Source organism: Macaca thibetana, chromosome 20 (genome assembly GCF_024542745.1).
Source record: "Macaca thibetana thibetana isolate TM-01 chromosome 20, ASM2454274v1, whole genome shotgun sequence".
Taxonomy (NCBI): domain Eukaryota; kingdom Metazoa; phylum Chordata; class Mammalia; order Primates; family Cercopithecidae; genus Macaca; species Macaca thibetana.
This window is the reverse complement of record NC_065597.1, coordinates 25,158,422-25,175,055: the sequence shown is the minus strand read 5'-3', so window position 1 is coordinate 25,175,055 and position 16,634 is coordinate 25,158,422. Positions and strand designations below refer to the sequence as shown.

The following is a 16,634-nucleotide window of genomic DNA, read 5'->3' as shown; positions in this document are numbered from 1 at the left end:
AGGAGTTGGCCAGGTGAAAGAGGATAAGAAGAGCATTTCAACCCCAGATCAGCAGGTGCCAAAGCCAGTGGGCTCTGTGGGTGAGCGCAAGACCTTCGAATGTGATGTCTTAGCCCTTAAGTTTTTTGGAGGAAACATACATTGTGCATTTTCTCATGCCCTGACACAATCCCTCATCATTTAGTGTAAAGTTAGAAGGGTAGAGCTAAACCATTTGATCACTTGCCCCAACCCTCAATCTTGAGATGGGTTCCATAGATAAATGAGGGAGAGCACATAGAAGAAAATTATTTGGGGTTTCCTCATTTCTAAAATGGGAAAAGTTTCTGACATTGATTTTGTTTGTTTTCACAGTTTATGCAAAGGGGACTGGACTCGGAAACCAAGAAACAACTAGAAGAAGAAGAAAAGAAAATCATTAGTGAAGAACACTGGTACTTGGATTTGCCAGAGCTTAAAGAAAAAGAGTAGGTTTATTCAAATTTATACTGACAATGGTTGGGGCATTCAGAAGGAAACTCCTGGTAAATTTAACTCATCATTCCCGTGACATAAAGCCCATGAAATAGTTTCTGTTCAGTTTATTGAGTTAGCAGCACAACTAAAAAATATTAAACATATAAAAGTTGTACATGGATTTATACATTTTTACTACTCCCCCTCCCAGCCACTGTTTATCACATTGTCCTTTTTTATGTTGAATAAAGGAACCTAGCCCACGTCTCTGATAGTAACAGCAGACCTTTTAGGGAAGCTATAATGTTCTCTCTATCACCTTAAGTTCTAAAGATTAGGTGTGTACTTCAGACCTCTCCAGTTTTGTTTCAATTACAGAGTTCATTAGGTTGAGCATTTTAAGGCAGGTCAGGAGTTTTTGTTTCTTTTTTTAAAATTGTTATTACTTGTAATACCATCCATTTTAACTAACATTTACTGAATCTATAGTGTGTACCAGGAACTGGGCTAAACACTTTACATCCTTAGTTATTGAATCTTCATAGCAAACTTAGGAGCTGCCTCCTATCATTCTGTCCCCTTTGGAGTTGAGGAACTGAGCTTAAGGGAGGGTAACTTGCCCAGGTTCACCCAGCTAGTCACTGCTGAAGCTGGGGTAGACGGTTTCTGGCCCCAAGCTTGGCTGGTGCCTGATCAACAATTTTGAGTGAAGGAGTGATGGATTTATTTCATCCATTAATTTAGCTGAATCCTTCTGGAAGCTATTTTTCATTTTTCCCGGATACTTTCCTTACCATTAGTAAGCTCTGTGTTGTGGTAGTTTTACTTAAACTTTGTTCAAATGACTGAAGATGCTGCTCACTATCTTGAGGCACATTTATGTCTTTCCATCCTGTACCTGATGTTTGGGCTTTGATTTGGAGTGTTATATTCCCTTGTTCATATGGCTGAGCTCTGGACCTTGTTTGAAGGTTAGATACCCTTCTCTAAAGGTAGAAAGTATGTCCCACCAGGAGGGATGGGGGGAAGGTACTTTTTTTCTCTACTTCTTGGAGGAAGCATGATGTTAGTGAGGAGGGAGAAGATAATGCCAGACGCAGGGTCACGGGGAGGAAGGGACCTTTGCTGCTGAGGAGCTATCATTTAATTTTATGTGTTAACTCAACTTGCCAAAGTGTTCCTTCCAGTTGTTTATTGAAAGAGCAGGACTGTTTCTGTCTTGTTTCCAGATTTTTCCCCCAAATACAGCATATTGTTCCCAGAAAATGACCTTTACATTTCTTCCTGGGACGGTAAATAATAATTGTTTGCCATTACTCAGCATCCTGTTTATGTATAGGTGTGTATATCAGCTCAGGATGTTGGCAGAAAAAGATGACACTCTCAGACTGAGGAGAGACTATCAAGGTGTGGGTGGGGCAGAGGGGAGCCCCTCGGGACAGTGCAGTACCTCCTAGCATGTGTAGTGGGAATGATTACCACCTGAGCTTGCAGAGTCAAGGGGTGGGTGGGGAATGGCTGCTACTGAATCTGGAGATAAGCTGTGTAGAGAGAGCACCTTACAGGAGCTGCTACCTCTATTCAAGGGTACAGCCAGCCCAAGGTCATCCTAGCAAGGGAGCCAGGTACCTGGCAGCAAAGGAGCCCTTCCGTGCATTACATTCAAGTCAGCCTCCCAGGCCAGAGAACAGGGCTGAAGATGGGAAGTAAGTCTGGAGGGGTAAATGGATGACATATCCTTGGTATATGTGTTGTATTGTAGTTGTTGTTGTTTTTAACACTCTAAATAGGGAGATCATGGAAGGGATTGGTTGATTAAGCACATGGGCTCTGAAGTCAGGCAGACCTGGGTTTGATGCCCAGCTCCGCCACTTGTTTACTTATCACCTTGGGTGAGTTACTTAACCTGTTTTGTGTCATTTGTATATTGGGTATGATGATAGATAGTACCTGTCCAGTGCATTCCGAGAAATAGATGAGGTAATATATGTAAAACAGTCACTATAGCGCCAGGCGTAAAGCACAGTGATTGTCACCGTTGTGTGCTTTTCCTTATACCTCAGTATATGAAGTACGCCCATTCCTTTCTACTGTCTTATGTTTGTGCATCCTTTTTTGCTAGTGTTAATCTGAACTATTCTGTGAAGTTGGAGATTGCATGTGTCTATGCTCTGAAAGTCTCAAGTTTCCCGTTTTTAATGTCAGCCGTATCAGTTTGTAATTCAGTAAAGATAATTAGGACTATTCAGTGTTAACACTGCCTCACAGAGGACACCTTTAACCGGTGGCTAGACTGTGTAGGGGAATGATGATCTAGCTGCCGTGCCTCAACTTGGAACAACTGAAGGACTTTCCTGACTCCAGAGCTCTCCTATGTGGCTGAGGCCTTAGTGTAGCCACATTGCACATCATCTTCTCCCTCTGCCCAGTCCTCCTGTCTGTTTTCCTAGAAGGGCATCTGCTGAACAACACTACCTGCTAAGTTTTCTGCATATAACTCTGTCTCAGAGTCTGTTTCCAGGGAACCCGATATAGTGTGAATTCCTAGGAGTGAAATTTACCAGATCAAAGATTTTGCTATGTATTGCCATATTGTTTTTCCCCCAAGGATATGGTCCAGTAAGAGTGTGCAGGTATAGGCAGTTTTATTACCCCTTTGCCGTAGCAAGTTGTTTAAGAAGTATTTTTGACTATTGTGCGTCTTATGCTTGTATTTTGTGGTGTATTTGAATTCAGAAGCTATAGGGACCTGAAACTAACAAGTTAGCCTGCCACACTTCCACTGATGCTGGTGGAAGATAGGAGCCTTCTAGGTCTGAGATGTAGGGGAGGGACAATATCCTTTCCTTCCAACCATTTGAAATTCATTAGTTGGGGTCCCTGTAACAAAAGACAGATTAACAAGAGAAAGGTGTACACTTTTATTTCACAAAAGTTTTAGGTGACACAGGAGCCCTCATAAGAAAATGAAGACTGAAGAATTGATTGAACCTGAGTGTTTTTATGTTAGGTTTGATGAAGAGTAGAAAGTTGTGAAGAAATATGATAAGACCAAGGGGTATGAGCGAAGAGTAATAAACCAGGAGAAACTTAGCAAGTCTTTTGTTCACATTCCCCTCTGTGTCTCTTCTTCTGAGATAAGGATGTTGCTTTCCTCTGAGTGTAGGGAGGGCACCTCTCATGTGAGTTTTATGACCTGCTTCAGGGGACAGTCAGAAAATCCTACCTGCACGTCATTTTTCAGATTCCTTCAACATAAAATTTTCAGTATGCCAAGATGCCATATTTTGGGGGTAGTGTATCCTGAACACCATCAGAGACAAAGGACTTACTGCACAGCAAGCAGCCCAAGCATCAAGTTTGCATCATTTCTCTTTTGTCCCCAAGTCCTATGAGGGATGGCATTAAGTGGCCCAGGTGGATGCTGTGAACCCAGTGGATTTGCATCATAGCTGAGATCTCCTGATCCTAGAAAACTGGAACTCTGGGTAATGGACCACAAGCAGACTTGCCTTCAGCCCCAAGAGAGGTATCGGCATTATGCTGGACAGTGAGCAAATCTGCCCTTTGCTTTAGAGGAAGACTGTTTTTCAAGGCTGCTTGCTATGCAGATATCCTTGCAAAGATAGCCCAGAACAAACAGGCAGTTAGTGCCTCACTCAAAAAATGTGCAGGAATGTGAGACCCACTGAGAGGGAGGGTTTTCTAACTGGAGTTTTGCCATGCTATTTGTGGCTTTAGGCAAGTGCAGCTTTTTCTAAGCAGTAGTTTCTCATCTGCGAAATTTATGAAATAGATCATTTTGTGTGTTTTAGCCCTAAAATTATAGAACCTCATTAATGAAAATTGGATAATTAAAATATAAAAACGGTTACGTTTTGAAGTATTTCACTTGCTTGCCAACTCTATAATTAATTTTTCTAATTCTTAAAACCATGCATGTAGATACAAAACACCTGTGCTCCTTTGTATATTAAAGTTACGGTGTCAGTGCAGAGCCGTGGGAAAGACCTCTGAGGGGCCAGCAGTCCTGCTCTGAATCCAGTCCTGGCCTCTGGAGGTTGCCTTTCTCTGGGTCCCTCATTTATCTTAAGTGAAAGCTTTGATGTGTGGTGTTTTCCCTAGAGAGGTGATTTACTTTGGAATTGAGGAGGTCTCATCAGCTGCTCACTCTATAAGGAATAAGATTGGGCAATTGAGAAGGTATCCCAAGTTCGTAGAAAAAGCTGAACAGCAAGTTCTGTGCCCAAATTTAGATTCCCTCTGGGAGAGGCATTTCTGAAGTAAGTGAGGTGCTGGCTAGACTAGAGGGCCAGTGAGAGAGGAACCAAAATCACAGTGGTTCTCAAAGTTTTGGAACTCAGAAGCTATTTGCATTTATAAAAATTATTTAGAACTCCTAGGCCGGGCACGGTGGCTCACACCTGTAATCCCAGCACTTTGGGAGGCCGAGGCAGGCAGAACACGAAGTCAGGAGATTGAGACCTGGCTAACATGGTGAAACCCCGTCTCTACTAAAAATACAAAAAAAAAATTAGCCAGGCTTGATGGCACGTGCCTGTAGTCCCAGCTTCTCAGGAGGCTGAGGCAGGAGAATCCCTTGCATCCGGGAGGCAGAGGTTGCAGTGAGCCGAGATCGCGCCACTGCACTCCAGCCTGGGCAACAGAACGAGATTCCATCTCAAAAAAAGTTACTTAGAACTCCTAGAGAGTGTTTTGTGTGGTTTATATTTGTCAATATTTACTATATAAGAAATTTTTTAAATTATTTAAATATTCATTTAGAAAACAAACTCATTACCTAACACATTTTTAATGAAAAATAACTTTTTTAAGACAAAATATTTAACGAGAAGAGTGGCACTGTTTTCTGTTTTTGCAAATCTCTTTAACATTCTGGCATATTAGAAGACAGCTGGACTCTGAACGCCTGCAGTCAGCCTGTTAAAGCATGTTGTTTTGGTTGAAGTATATAAAGAAAAGCCACCCTCACACAGGTGATACGGTTGAAGAGAGAGGAGTAGTTCAATGGCCTTTTCATATGATTTTTTGGTACAACTCCAAAACTCAATCAGTAGTAGTTTCTTCAGAGTAAATTGCAATGTGGAATCTGAAAACACCAGTGAACTTTTCATGTCTTGGTCTGTCTTGTATTCTAAATCTTTTACCCATATATGATTTCTTAACATCATGCATCTGTCATTTGGAAAATGCGTTGTATAGATTTTCCCAATGTTAACTCATCTGGTTATACAATATCAAAAATCACATTCATTAGTATCACTGTCGATTTCATCAGAAAAGTCTTTTAAGTGTTGGGAAGCTATCAAGCCCAAGATGACAGATAAAAGCTATTCGGAATTCTAACTTTTGCTTGAAAGCTTGAATTTTGTTATTGGCAATAAATAGTGTCAGTTGTTCCCCTTGAAGTGTCAGGTTCACTTTATTTTCAAGAAAATGTCTGCCAAAGAACCCAAACCCACAAAACCATAGTTACAGTGTCACAGTGAAAAAAGGTGTCTAATTCATCTCTCAGTTCAGTCACACAAGTGCTGTTAGATTATTTGACTATGAAGAAGTATCTTATATATATAGTTTCAATTTTGTATGCCAAATATTTTTTAAAGTAATTGAGGGCTAAGATTAATAAAAATAAATTTGTGCTGTATCATCAAGAACATCCTAATGTGAAACTGGCATTTTTCTTTGAACTGTGAGGACCTACCTGTGAAGAATGTAACTACCAGGATAGTCTGGTATCACTGCTGCTTTCACTCATGCTAAGATTTCATTTCACCCAGAGTTGCTTTTGCACAGTCTGCAAATGTCAACACAGTAAAAGACGACATCTTAGTGTTATCATGCAAGTAATTCTGACGTCCTGCTACTCTGCATTCTCTCCATTCCGGCTGCAGGGGCTTTATGTTTCTCAGGCCGGTTAGATTCCCTTCTCAGGGCCCCCACTTATGATGGGGCCCTCAGATGTTCTTCACCTGGGCATCCTCGTATCTTGCTTCCTCACTGCCTCCTGGTCCTTGCTCAGATGTCACCCCACCCAAGAGGCCTACCCAGACCACTCTTTTCAAAGACAGCGCCTCTCCTCTAGTCTGCCCTCACTATCTCCCCTTAAACTGCTGTGTGCGGCTGTGGGGGTGGGGGTAGTTGTTGCATTCAGTGGAATGTACTTAAGTCTACAGCTGTATGTGTTTTGATAGTACATGCGTCTTTGTAAACCATACTACTATCAAGGAAACATTGCCATCACCACATGAAGATCTTCATCCCTCTTTGTAATCAGTCTCACCCCTGCTCTGACGCAAGCACTGTTCTGATTTCTTAAACCATAGATTAATTTTGTCTGTTCTTGAGCTTCATAAAAAAGGAATCATGCAGTATGTGCTTAACTGTGTCAGTGAAGTGTTTTGGATGTTCATCCTTGTTTTGGAACATCAGTAATTTGTTTCTGTTGCTAAGTGGTATTTCATTTTACAGATACACCACGGTATATCTATTCATTGTTTTATTGACTGTCATTAATAGAGAAGGGTTACAACACTTTCACTAAGGAAGTATGACAGTTCAACATTTGGAGTTAGATATCTTTTTAATTTTATTCTAGTGGCATCTCATTGTGGTTTTTAGTTAGCATTTTCCTGATGACTAATAATGTTAAAGAACTCATGGTTGGATTGTTTGCAGTTTTCTGGGGTTTTTTTCTTTTTTTTTTTTTTTTTTTTTTTTTTTTTTGAGATAGAGTCTTGCTACAGTGCACTGGCACAACCTCAGCTCACTGCAACCTGCCTCCCGGGTTCAAGCGGTTCTCCTGCCTCAGCCTCCCGAGTAGCTGGGATTACAGGCACGCACCACCATGCCCAGCTAATTTTATTTTTAATAGAGACCATGTTGGCCAGGCTGGTCTTGAACTCCTGATTTCAGGTTCAGGCCACCCAAAGTGCTGGGATTACAGGTATGAGCCACCACACCCAGCCTGGTTTTTTACACTTATGTATAAAGCTGGTATGAACACTCATATTCTAGGTTTTTTTGGTTATGTTTTCATTTCTTTTGTAACTGTCGAATTGTACTTTAACAGAAATTTTGCGACCAGTTTCCAAAGTGTTCTATGATTTTACACTTTCACTAAGGAAGTATGAGAGTTTGGAGTTATATATCTTTTTACTTTTAACTATTTTAGTGGCATCTTATTATGGTTTTAATTTGCATTTTCCTGATGACTGACAATGTTAAAGAACTTCTTTTTGGGCCATTTCCATATGTGAAGTGCCTTTTCAAATATTTTGGCCATAAAATTGAGAAAGTTTTGTTGTTGTTTTGTTTTTTAAAATATTTTATATCACATATTTGTTCATCCCACTATCCATCCATCAGTTTATTGTATTTTTGATGCAGTAAGAGTAAGTTGCAGACATCAGTACATTTGTTTCCGAAATATTACAACATGCACATCATTAACTCAAGCTCAGTGTTTCTAGGGTTTTTTTTGAGACAAAACGTACATACATCTGTGCATGTAGGAGTTATTTTTGTTCTGAATACAAGTTCTTTGCCACCTATATATATATAGTGAATATTTTCTTCTAGCCTGTTAATGTTGTCTTTTGATGAGTTTTTATTAATTTTGTTTTATTAATGTTTTTCTTTTATGGTTTATTCCTTATGAGTCTTGTCTAATGAATCCTTGGCTATGCCAAGGTGGTAAGATATTTTCTGTTTTCTTCTAGAAATTTTGTAGTTTTAGTGCTGACATTTTTATCCATGGTTTGCCTCTAACTTTTTTTGTACAGCATGAGGTAGAAATCAAAGGACATGTTTTTCATAAGATAACCTGTGGTCTTTTTTTTTTTTTTTTTTTTTTTTTTGAGACAGAGTCTCACTCTGTCACCCAGGCTGGAGTGCAGTGGCACAATCTTGGCTCACCACAACCTCCGCCTCCTGGGTTCAGGCGATTCTCCTGCCCCAGCCTCCTGAGTAGCTGGGATTACAGGCGCCTCCCACCACACCTGGCTAATTTTTGTATTTTTATTAAAGACAGGGTTTCTCTGCGTTGGCCAGGCTGGTCTTGAACTCCTGACCTCAAGTGATCTGCCCACCTTGGCCTCCCAAAGTGCTGGGATTACGGGCATGAGCCACCGTGCCTATTAACATTTATTGAAAAAATTTTCTTTACTTATTGCATTTTTATCTCTAAGTACTTCATATATTTATTTATCATAAATAGAGTTTTTTCAAACTTGTTTGTTGTGTGTATGTATGGGGTGGAGGGGTGTGTAGAAATTGAAGTTTGTACATTGACGTATTCTGAAATGCTAAATTCACTCATTGACAAGTAGTTTTTTGTGGATTCCCATGCATAATTATGTCATCTGCAAAAAAAGAGAGTATACGTTTTATCTCCTCTTGTTGATTTATTTCATGGCTAAGGACCCAGTACAGTACTGAATAGAAACGGCAAGAGTAGTCCTTGAATTGTTTCTGATCATAGTTGGGAAGGCCTTTACTTTTTCTCTATTACACATGAAGTGCTGTTTTCGTGAATGCCCCTTATCAGTGCTCAGAGATACTCCTTTATTTTCCTAGTTTGCTGAGGGTTTTCATCATAAATGATGTTGAATTTTGTCAAATAATTTTTTATGAGAGGATCATGATTTTTATTTTGTTAATGTGTTGAAAACTATATCAACTTTTGAATATCAGAACAGCCTTATATTTCTGACATACAGTCTACTTGGTCTTCGTATGTAACATTTAAAATTTTTAAATTCAATTTGCTGACATTTTATTGATGATTTTCACATCTATATTTATATAAGATATTAGACTGTAGAGTTCTTGTAATGTCTTTGGTTTTGGCCATAAAATGAGTTGGAAAGTTGGAAAGAGGAGGTAGTCCTCTTCTCAGTTCTTGGTTTGTGTAAAATTGAAATTATTTCTTCCTTAAATGCTTGGTGAAATTCACCAGTGAAGCCATCCGGATCTGAAGCTTTCTCTATGAAAAGATTTTTAGTAATGAATTCCATTTATTTAATAGATACAGGACTAATCCAATTTTTCACTTCAGTTTTTTTTCAGTAATATATTTTTAAAAATTTTTCCCTTATTTACATAAATTCTAACTGATTTTTTTGCAGTCTCTATTTCTTAATTCAGGCTTTCTGTTTGTTTCTTCATTGCATTCATGTTTTCATTTAAATCCTTGAAAAAATTTACAATAACTGTTTTAAAGTCCGTTTCTACTGATTTCATATTTCTTCAATTGTTTTTCTTCTTTCTATGAGAGGGTTACATTTTCTTGCTTCCTTGCATGTCTAGGAATTTTTTATTGTGTGCTGTACATTTATATGCATTACATTGCTGACTACCTGGATTCTGTTATTTTTCTTAATAGAGTGTTGAATTTTGTTTCATTAGGCAGTTAACTTACATGCCAGTCAGCTTGTTTTTGTTAGGATGTGTTTTGTAGCTTTTACCCTAGAGCTAAATTGTCTCTACTCCTAAGCTGTGGCCTTTCTACTAAATATCACAGAGTGTTTAGCTTGTTCTCTCCTCTCTGGCCAGGCAGAACTCAGACATTTCCTTGCTCTGTGCAAGCTCTGTTATTTCTTCAACATACAATTGGCAGGGTAACTTTTTTTGCCCCCAGGTATGGTAGGCTGGAAAATGGTCCCCCGAATAATATCTAGGTTTTCATCTCTGGAACCTGTGAATGTTACCTTATATGGCAAAATTTACCTTGCTAGTATATGAGTAAATTATGGATCTTTAGATGAGAGATTATCCTGGATTATCTGGGTGGGCCATAAATATAATCACCTTTCCTTATAAGGAGGAGGTGAGGGAGATTTGACACACAGAAGGCCTTGTAACCGTGGAAGCTTCTGGAGGGATCCCAGGCCTACCAACACCTGAATTTTGTATAGAACTGTAGGAGCATAAATTTCTGTTGCTCTAAGCCACCAATTTTGTTAGCTTAAGTTTGTTACAGCAGCCACAGGAAGCTAATGCAGCAAGTATTCTCCCAGAAATCATCTCTCCAGCAGTTATTTTTCCCCCAAGTCTGAAGACTCATCCTGCACATGTGCAGCTTAATGGTCAGCCAGAGATTCAAGGGAACCTAATATGCAGGTCCTGAATTCCATGCTGTAGCTCCCTTTCTGTGGTATCCTCACCCAGATATTCCAGCCACCGCCATAACCCCAAACTTCAGTTTGTGTCTTTATTTTTTTCAACTAAAGCCCCAGTGAAACAGTTTGTCTCTTAAGCTCAGCAAGACAGGGCTTTGTGTGAGTTCCCACTCCCTGCTCCACAATCTGGAAATTGCCTCCAGGCAGAAAGCTCCGCATTCATGGGGCTCACTTCATTTGATTTTCTTCACCCAGGCATCACAGTTTTATGCTTGGACTTGTTGATTATCTAAACATAGTCATTTTATATTTTGTCCTGTTTTATATAGTTATGATGCGGGAAAGGTAGTTCCATACCAATTACTCCCCTACAGCTCGGGATGGAATAACCTGCTTTATTTTCATCCATTTTGTGATATAAATGTTTCATTCATTATTTGGCCCCTCTTTCTATAGACTGTAACCTCCATGAGAGCAGAGGCTTTTTTTTTTTTTTTTTTTGGAGACATGTGTCTCACACTGTCCCCCAGGCTGGGGTGCAGTGGCACAGTCTCGGCTCACTGCAACCTCCACTTCCGGGATGCAAGCAGTTCTCCTGCCTCAGTCACCTGAGTAACTGGGACTCCAGCCATCCGCCACTATGCGCAGCTGAGGCTCTTTTATTGGTGGCTGTTTCTGCAGTTTGATTTAATACACACAGTTTGGTTTAATAAGTGTTTGTTGGATGAGGGAATCTTCATGAGAATCAGAGCCTACTCCAGCAAACAAGCCTTAAAAGCCGCATGTTTGCTTTCCTGCCATGCTTTAGGGTTTATGGCCAGGCTAGAGATAGATATGTCACCTTGGATTTAGGGTTATGAAGTGCTGACTCAGCAGAGAAATTCTGCAGGAGACAGTAATGTCCTGGTCCAGGGAAACGCAGCCTGCCCCAATGCCGTCAGTGGTGTCGTGCTCAGCCCTGTCAGCAGCAGCAACAGTTTTCCTAGGGTCATTCTTTAGCATGATTTTGGTTTCGGTGCAACCACCTAGCGACCATTATTTCTGTCCGTCTTCCAGTTCTGCCCCTCCAGCCTTCCCGGTGATTCTGAGATGCCCAGTACAGCTGGCCCTTTGTATCGCAGATTTTGGTATCCACAAGGGGGACTGGAACCAGTCCCCCTTGGAAACGAAGAGCCTACAGTGTGTGTTCTTACAGTAAATTCCTCCTCTGCTGAAGTCATCCAGGGTCAGCCTTTGGTGTTTATAGCTAAGAGCTCTGACTGATAACACTGTTAAAGCTGCCCAAGCCTCTGATTTCCCACTACTTATCCTGGATTTGTAATAAGAATTTGGTGGGGGCCAAAATCTCAGAAGTCACCACTAAAGAACTTACCCGTGTAATCAAAAAACCACCTGTTCCCCAAAAACTATTGAAAGTTTTTGAAAAAAAATCTGTGTATAAGTGTACCACACAGCTCAGACCTGTGTTCAAGAATCAACGTAAATGCAAGTATAAAAAAGACTGGAAGGAAATACTCAAATATACTAACAGTCCTTTTTAACCTCTTGGTAAGGAATTTCCAGGCAGTTTATAAACTCATACTTTATTCTGCTTTCCAAATTATGTTCCTTAAAATGTGCTACTTTGATAATTAGAAAATGGAATTTTTGAAATCCCTGAGAAGAAAATACAAAGTATGCCAGAAACTTTAGTAAAATGATTTGGAGTAGTGTGTCACTGTATACTGTATGTGTATTTTTACATACATATTATTTCCTTTCTGAAAAAGAATTGAAAAAAATTTTTGGTGAGGGGATGTAAACACAAAAGAAACTTTGCTTCAACTTTGGCAAATTCAAGTTTATTGTAGATACTTTAGATCTTTATATTATGTAGGTATTTATGCAAATTAAATGTGGTGTTTAAGAGAGGTTGTGCCTCCAGCCTGCTGCCCTTGTCTCCTAATGCCTTTGCTGACCAAATTAATCAGATTTTATTTTTAACCCTAAATTAGAAATCTTACTATATTTTTACTTCATTCTACTGAGAACCATAGGTTGATTTTTTTCATTCACAGTTTTGGCTTTTGTTTGTTGTGCTTTATATACGGAGAAATGCTATTTCTATGTTCCCATTTAGGAGTTTCATAATAGAAGAGCAGAGTTTCTTACTATGTGAAGATCTTCTCTATGGAAGAATGTCATTCAGAGGATTTAATCCTGAGGTTGAGGTATTAAATATAATTGCTTCAAATTTAAAATTTTTCCAATTGAATTTTTTTCTGCTAATAATTGGGCTTAGATATTTCTCTACCAAGTACCATTTCTACTCATTATATAGAAAATAACAAGTCTTGAAATATCACCATAGCTATTTAAAGAATTGCAGGCATTGTAGTCTAGTTTTGTGGTAGAGGTGAGTAGATAATTTCATATAGGGGTATACAGCCCTTGACAGTGCCACTGTAAATATTAGAATTTCAAGTTGAGTCGTTTACAGGAACGTCAAGATTTTATTCATATGATGCTATTATGAAAAGTTATTTTCTGGCACCTATAAATGTATTTTTTCTAATGGAAAAATGTTACTTTAGAATTGTATAGTTTGACTTTTTAATGGACAGTTTTAATCCAAGCTTGTAAGTAGATTTTTAAATGAATCCTTTGGACAGTTTGTTTGAAAAACGAATATTTGCCTTATAACTGAGCTATTCATTTGAATTTCTGCTCCAGGATAGAGAAGCAGACCTTTATTTAACAAATATTCATTAGAACTCTGGCTCATATGTTAAAAGCCATCCTGTCAGGTACTTGATGAACCAAATGGACACTTGAGATATAAATCTTTAGTTTTGTAAATATTACACGAAGTCAGGGTTTCTCGCCCTTAGCAGTGTTGACATTTGGGGCCAGATAATTCTTTGTGGTGGTGGCTTTCTTAAGAGGATGATGAACCACATCCCTGTCCTCTGTTCTGTACCAACTAAATATCAGCACACACACACCCCACCCTCCAACCCAGTTGTGACAACCAAAAATGTTTCCAGGCATTGCCACAGGTTCCCTGGTGGGAAGAATCGTCCCCAGTTAAGAACCACTTCTGCAGGAGCCACAGTTAACTAAGCCAGTTGCCACAGTTTATTGAAAGACTCTAGATTAGTTTTCCTTTTCTGCTTTTTTGGCAGAGTGGAAGGAGGCATGTGTGATAATTAAGGTGTTATATTAGAAGTGTTTGTTTTTCATATCTACTGGTCTCACTTTGACCTGCTTTAATTAAGCTTCAGATTGAGAAGGAGAGGGGCTGCAGAGTGGGGTAAAAAGGGAAGAAAAAGGCAGGGATTATGAAGATGTGGTGTTCAAAGAGCACGGTTTGGATAGGCGAGCATTCCACAGTACGTCTGCTGCGCTGGGACAGGAGAGGTGCCACTGCCCGCAGAAATTGATGGGGGGCAGGGATGGGTGTTAGCAAATGGCCGTAATTACTGGATTCTGTAACACCGAATACACTCCCCCTAGGAAAAGGTTTTGAACTATTGTCACTTTTTTAAGCCTTAGAAAAACTAGTTGAGACTGATTTCTCATCTTGTGTTCCTTCTCCTCTTGCTATAAAGAAGAGATTACACATAAAAAAAAAAAAAAAAAGGAAAGGTCAGGATAATTATCACAAAGGTTTATGTGAAAGAGTTGAAGGAGAGACCTGTGGTGCATGGATATTACCTGGGATGCATTATCCACCCTAAAGTTTAGGAGGGTGGGGCTGAGGTGCAGATTCCCTCCGTCATACAGGGCCAGCCTTCCACTTCTGCCGCCGCCTCCACGCACCACCACCACCACCACCAAGAGATGCATTTAAAATTATTGACTACTAGTGCTTCTTCCATTTGGCTTAAAGATGGAGTGGGGGAAGTTCAGAGAAAATCTGAAAGTTTATTATTTCTTCCCCCACTCACTGGAATGTGTCAGCAGTATGCCTGCTTTAAATATCAGTAACTAGTACTAAGATTTATGATCTTAAATACACTTTTAATTCACACTAAATATAATCCAGTGGGGCTTTGCCTATTTTTTTGACTCAGAGCTGACTTCTGTTAGACCATTGTGATATCAAGTATTACAGAGAGTCCCTTATCAATTTTAACTAGTTCTCTAGATTATTTGACTTCAGTTTCTCTGCCTTCAAAGAAGTTTGACATCAGTTCCTTTCACAAGTGTTTTCTAGCCTGAAGGTCAGCACTGGTGTATTTTTCAGAAATTGATGCTTCAGATGAATGCTAAGCACAAAGCAGAAGAAGTCGAAGATGAAACAGTGGAGCTTGATGTGTCAGATGAAGAGATGGCTAGAAGGTAACCGTCCTGCGCAGCAGCTTTCTAATCTGGACCAAGCATTCATTGGCTCTCCCAGGAATGCTTCTCTTACCCCACAGTCCACGGCAGCTTTCAAGGGAGTCCCCCTAGTAGGAAGATGACTGTGATCAGCCTTCTCTTAATGGCCTGCAGGGGCCGCAGACCTGTCTCAGGCTGCCAGTTGAGAGCCCATTTCCAGAGCTGCTGGAAATGTGTATTTTTAAATGTACATCTCAATTTATTTAGGGTAATGCAAACACCAAAATGGCAAGGAATTTAATCACTCTTGGAGAAGTTCATACATTGTTAAATCAGATGGTTTCTTTTAATCATAGTTTTCTTTTTCTTAATCTTTTTTATTGCATATTTGGTCTGATATTCTTGACAAGGTTTGATTCCTACCTTTTTATTTGAAATTAAACGTGCTGTCTATCCTCTTGACAGATATGAGACCTTGGTGGGGACAATTGGGAAAAAGTTTGCCAGAAAGAGAGACCATGCCAATTACGAAGAAGATGAAAATGGAGACATAAAACCGATTAAAGCAAAGAAGATGTTCTTAAAGCCCCAGGATTAAGATGGATGCCTTAAGCAATGGACCACGGGTGCTTGATGGAAGTCAGCAGCGCATCTGGAGCTCATCCCGATAGCGTCTCTATAGTTATTAATACTGTAACGTTTACTTTGTAAAGAGATGTATCATTTTGGAACCATGCTGTTTAAAAAAACAGATGTGTGATGGATGTTGTACATCCTTTGCTTCATGGTATTCATTCATAAATTTTTAGCCCCTGATCTACAAATGTATATGTTTTTACAGGGCTGCTTCCTAAAGTTTTTTTGACCTCGGGTTTATCGTAATATAGTTCTCCAGTCACTGACCTTGAATTGACTCATATAAATTACTGCCAATGTTTAAATTGCCCTTATGTTTATATTTAAATTATTATGTCAAGCCAATTCATACATACAGTTTGGAATCAAATATTCTAAGAATTTATTAAATAAATTTATCAAGAATAAATATGCCTCTCCAGGCTTAAGTGTTTACGTGCTCCCAGGTCATTGTCAGTTTATGGTATTGTGTTATTTAAAGCATTGAATTAATAGAAAAAAAATTGCTCTGTAATAAAAACCTGCTTTCACATACTTTTTATATTTTCTTGTACTTTCAAATAACAATTTTAGTCTAATTCAGTAATATAACTGTTTTCCAAATAGTAACTTTAACAAACAGCCATTGGTCACAATATAGTGATGTATGCGGTTGAACCATAAGAAATTGCCTTTTACAGGTCAAAAACAACCATTAGTTTCTTACGGTAAAGCCCAATAGAATTTACCACTGACCAATGGCACCATCTCCTAGTCTGAACTCTATTCTAAATGCTAAGTATAGAAAGAAGCACATAGAATTAAGTGTGTGTATGTGTGTCTGTCTGTCTGGAGATAAGTACCTAGGACTTCTGAGAACTACTGGTTTAATTTTGCTCCCAGGAAATGAATGAGGTACATGTCTCCTCTCTCCTCAAATCTCTGTAAGGTTTTATTGCTCTGTGACCTCGGTTCTCTGGTGAGTTACGAGAAAAGATAGGAATTTGAAGTTAATCTGGCTTTTTTTTTTTTTTCATTGTGAATATGAGAATGATGCACCTCCCAACTCTGGGAGGTAACAAGAAGTTCTTCTCCGTGCCTTACTACCACCACAATCCA

At 39.3% G+C, this 16,634-nt stretch overlaps 1 protein-coding gene across 8 annotated transcripts in view; it reads left to right on the top strand.

Moving 5' to 3' along the window:
• The window catches only part of MPHOSPH6 (M-phase phosphoprotein 6), a 1,084,238-nt gene extending 1,068,168 nt beyond the window's left edge, over positions 1-16,070 (top strand). For all 8 annotated transcript variants that reach the window (XM_050775062.1, XM_050775056.1, XM_050775060.1 and 5 more), the window contains exons 3-6: positions 355-467; positions 12,718-12,808; positions 14,827-14,921; positions 15,366-16,070. In XM_050775062.1, the coding sequence (XP_050631019.1) occupies positions 355-467; positions 12,718-12,808; positions 14,827-14,921; positions 15,366-15,498 (432 nt within the window). In that variant the 3' untranslated portion in view covers positions 15,499-16,070. The remainder of the gene's footprint in view (positions 1-354; positions 468-12,717; positions 12,809-14,826; positions 14,922-15,365) is intronic.
• Positions 16,071-16,634: the final 564 nt, after the last annotated feature.